The 4,515-nt window shown below is 61.6% G+C and overlaps 1 protein-coding gene across 1 annotated transcript; it reads right to left on the minus strand.

Moving 5' to 3' along the window:
• Positions 1-358: 358 nt before the first annotated feature.
• Positions 359-2,153, minus strand: MNEG_0738 (hypothetical protein; the record flags this gene model as incomplete). The annotated part of the gene is made up of 7 exons (XM_014050771.1): positions 359-569; positions 668-694; positions 838-885; positions 1,061-1,166; positions 1,358-1,556; positions 1,775-1,858; positions 2,037-2,153. 7 exons carry the CDS (start codon positions 2,151-2,153, stop codon positions 359-361), a joined length of 792 nt encoding a protein of 263 aa, XP_013906225.1.
• Positions 2,154-4,515: the final 2,362 nt, after the last annotated feature.

The raw sequence follows: 4,515 nt of genomic DNA on the forward strand, positions 1-4,515 counted from the left end.
TCCTGGCAGCAAAGAGGCCACTGGCCAGGGTGAGAAAGTGGTGGTGATCATGGGATGGACATCACTGGGTGACTGCCGACAGCCCAAAACCGCGGGGCTGGGGGCTAATCATGCCCTTCCACACCCCAGACCCCGTGCTCCCACGTCACTCCACCCACCTGTCCATGACGTTATCCAGGCCAGGGTCTTGCGCCACCAGGTGAGGGGGACATGCCGCTCCGCAGCCATGGTCTAGTGGACAGGGGACCAATGAGTGAGTGCAAGAGCGGAAGAGGAAAGGGAAGGGTAAGGCTGGGCTGGGGTGCGATGCTTGTACACAACAAAGCGTTGACATTGCTTATACCCGCAACGCCGTTGCTCATGCAGCAGCCCTATCACTGGCTGCCAGAGCCTCAGCAAAATCGTCTCCCCACCGCTTCCTGGCGCAAACCTTGAGTATCCCATCCATCTTGGCCACCTCCACCACTGCCGCAAACTTTGACCGGGTGTGCACGTCCACGCCGTCGGCCTCGGCCATGTGCAGCTCGCGCCAGTAGTTCCACCCGTCACCACCCCGCAAGTAAAACTGCCTGTGGTCCGAGCCAGCAAGGGCGACACCTGTGAGGGATCAACACGGCCACCCCAAGGAGGACGAAACTCAGCCGCACAGCCAATCGAGCCTCCTCACCTCAAAGATACGTACTCACGGAAGTGCCTGCGGCGCAATGCAACAGGCCCGAGAGTGTAGTGGAGAAGCAGTCAGGCAGTGCCGACCAGCCCAGAGCGAGCGCAACCGCACAGTGTCCACGCGCTTGGATCATGCTGCTGGGAATCAGCGCCATGCCAACCCCTCCTTACCATTCCAGCAGCACCATTGTCCAGCCCAGAAATACGAATGTGCACACCCTGAAGGCAGAGGCAGTGCAGCGGTCGGTAAGGTGCAAAACAATGGATCACGCCGCGCTGGCTGCTGTAGGAAGGGGCTCAGACCGAAAACAACAGCCTGGCTGCGCACGCGGGGTTGGTTGACCATCCAATTACATAGCGCCAGCCAGATGGCCCTCAACATGCCAGCACCTACCAGTGCGCCCACATGATCTTGGACCCGGGTGAGATGTTTGCCATGGTCAAGCGGCTGAAGGTGGTGTCGCCTTTCTCAAATGCCTCTGACAGCTGCAGGGGCATCACTGCAAAGGGCCGGGTGCGCGGTCGCTGAGAGCAGAGCCAGCAACGAGACTGGGGCCAAAGGCAGCAGTCTGAAAGCCACCCACTGCTGACAATCCTCGACTATTGCAGGAGTGTGAGGTGGGCGCTTTTGAGAGACAGTGCACAACAGGGCAGGCATCACGACTGGCACGCTTGGCCCTACAGCGCTTACGAAAGCAGCAGCCAATGACAGTGATGGGCAGGAACAGCTGGATGCACAGGGCCTGAGTCTTGGCCAGCACCAGAGCGTCCAGGCCCGCACTGTGCAGCAGCCACACGTCACTGGTTGTCAGCACCGGCACGACCCAGCCGAAAAGGCGGCCCAGGCCGGAAGGGAGAGGTGGCGGCTTGATTGTGACACAGTTGAGCACCTGGAAGGACCGGGATGCAGCGGGGGGGAGTACATTTATTGACAATTGTGTTGATGCGTGCATGAGTAAGCTGCTGGGTCCGGGCGCAACGCATACAAGGAGCGGCACCAGCTTGTCAGAGCAGCATGCCAAATGCCACACAGGCTCAAGTCGTGCCAGAATAGCGGCCAAGACGAACCTGCACGACCCCAAACACCCTCCCAGGACGATCTGCTTACGCTGCGTAGCTGGTATTGCGGCATGAACGCCCTGAAGATCAGGAACAGCACCAGGCATGCACCGCCAATTGCAGAATTTATGGTCTGGCATGTTGAGAGGATAATGCATAAATATTATCAGGTCTTTGCAAGGGCGTAGGAGAGGGGCCCCTGTCGGCACTTGCGGGCATGCACCCTGTAGCATCAAGGCTCAGTCTTGTATGAGCGCGCTGCGTTGCACACACGATCGCACCCCAGACCCAAGACTCCCATAACAACGCACGAGGGCTGCGTAGATGGAGTAGATGTTGTTGACGTAGGCCGCCTCATCTGGCAGCTTGAGGTCCGGCGGGTCCATGCCAGGCGAGGACAACGCCGCGAAGCCGTCAGGGTCCGCCATGGCGTCGCCACCTGATGAGGTTGCAGGCTGGAGCCAGAACCTGCGGCGATCACGGCCAACAAAACGGGAAGGTGGAAGGTTGTGCTGGCTCATCAACTGTCATCACCACTCACGGCCAAGCTTCCACGAAGAATACACACCTGCTGGCTAGTCAACGGCCAAACAAAACACTTCGACATCAGCAGCTGATACCTCATTCAGGACCCGCTGCTGCGCAACTGCTCTGGTGCCGCTACCGACACACTGCTTTTCGGACCGCATGGACAGTGTGCCAACTGCCGGCGACTCTGCTGTGCAGGCACAGCTTGCTGTCGCAGACCGCTGGCTACCACACCTATTAGATCGCAAGATGAAGTCGCCTCGCGGTCTACAGATGGCAGCCCGCTGTTCCCTGCCAGATGGCAGCCTGCCCTAGGCGCCCGCAGCAGCTGGCGCGGCGCGGTGCTTGGGCCTCGCGTGCAGTTGGCGGCGCCGATGACGAATGTCACGGCGCAGTGAAGGCAGTGCCTGGCTGCCTGCGGTTTTCTACCAGCGGTCTCTGCGCTAACGTTCTCACAACGGGTGCAGGCAGACCGAGAGATCTGACAAGAGTTGATGGAAGGGTTTGCCGTCAGTTGAGCCAGTACCGTAGTTCATTTATAAACACATGGGAAAACCGTCTGGTGTGAGATACTAGAAGGTTTTGAAACATTCTCGCGGACACAAGAGGATGGAAGACTTTGCCCAGCTTTTGATCGCAAAGTCTGTGGCGCCCGTAAAAAAGCAGTATATCGTGTTCAGGAGCGGCCATGGCATCGCTGACCAAGGCAAGGCGGGCGATATGCTGGTTGCCGTGGCTGGAGCAGCAGGAGCGTCGCCACCGGCTGCCGCGGCAGTCACCACCGGCGGCACCGCGGTCGAGGCAAAGAGCAGGACCCGCATGAAACGGGTGAGAGGGAGTGCTTCGAACCTGCTGGAAGTGCACCCGGGTGTAGTCCCATGAGCCGTATGCAGGTGCGCACCACTGCAGTTGAAGCATGTGGGGCATCTGCAACCCGTCCTGCAGGCACACTCACAATGCTCGCTTGCCGCTCTGTGTGCGTCGTCGTGCAGGAGCGTAGCGACCAGAAGGCAGTCCGGGTGTGCAGCAGTCACCTGACCGGCACCTGCAGCTTTGGCGACGGGTGCCGGTTCAGTCACGATACCAGCAGCTATCTGGCCTCGAAGCCGCGCGATCTGCCAGGCAGGTGCCCGTTCGCATCCGGAGGCTCTGTATGCCCATACAGTATCACCTGCCGTTGGGCCACGACGCACGAGGACGCATCTGGCGAAAGTGCCCGCGCGGTTGGGGGTGCTGCAAAGCAGCAGCAGCAGCAGCAGCAGCAGCAGCAGCAGCAGCAGCGCCAGCAGCCTGCAGGTGGCCCAGGAGTCCTAGCGCCAGCGACAGTGGCACCGGCAGCCGCCGCAGAGGGCGCTGTGCCTGCGGCAGCCTCACTGCCAGACGCAGCATTTGCCCCGCTTCCCGCGTTGCGCTCGTTTGACCGCCCAGTCAACACCCTGGATAAGGATGTGCAGCAGGCGCTGTGGAAGGGGCGCTATGATTTCTCACGCGCCAACGCGGTGCTGGCGTCACTGGGAGTGGATCCCGGCCCTGGCAAGTCACGCAAGGGCCAGAGGGAGCACGCCCGTTTGCAGCAGAAGCAGGCTCCGCAGGCTGGAGGCCAGTCACATGGCAAGTCCAGCACGCAGCAGCAGCAGCAGGTGTCAGGGGCATCCACTGAGCGCTCAACCAAGCGGGTCAAGTTGGTGCTGGCCGATGTCGGGCAAAGCGGGCCGGAGGCGGTGGCTGACGATCTGGAGGACCTCTATGCAGAACCCTCACACGGTAACACCCCCGCAGCAGACGTGCTGCTGGCAGCGGCAGGTGAAGAGTTGGGGCCCGCCGACGGGGTCCAACACCGGGATGACAAACCCGTGGTCGACGATGCAGCGGAGCCAGGAAGGTGCGCAGCAGCACAGTTGTCGTGCTCTGAAGGTGCAGCAGGAGCAGCAGCGCCGGCGCTGCCATCGGAGGGGGATGCAGCAGAAGCACCAGCAGCGGGAACAGCAGCATCAACAGCACCAGCAGCAGGAGTAGCAGCGTCAGCGGCAGTGGCGGCAGCATCAGCAGACCTTGGAGCAGCTGCCGCGCTTGCGAACCGGGCCGCCTATGTGGAGGGCCGCTTGCCAGCGCGGGAAAAGCCGCTGCTGGACCTGCGTGGCAAGACCTACCTGGCACCTCTCACCACGGTGCGGTTGGCTGCGGGGGCTCGTTGGCTGGCATCGCTGTGCGCTGTGGGGCACTGAACAAGGGCTGAGGGGCCCTGCCCCCCCCCCCCCCCCC

This window comes from Monoraphidium neglectum (genome assembly GCF_000611645.1).
Source record: "Monoraphidium neglectum strain SAG 48.87 unplaced genomic scaffold scaffold00064, whole genome shotgun sequence".
Classification (NCBI taxonomy): domain Eukaryota; kingdom Viridiplantae; phylum Chlorophyta; class Chlorophyceae; order Sphaeropleales; family Selenastraceae; genus Monoraphidium; species Monoraphidium neglectum.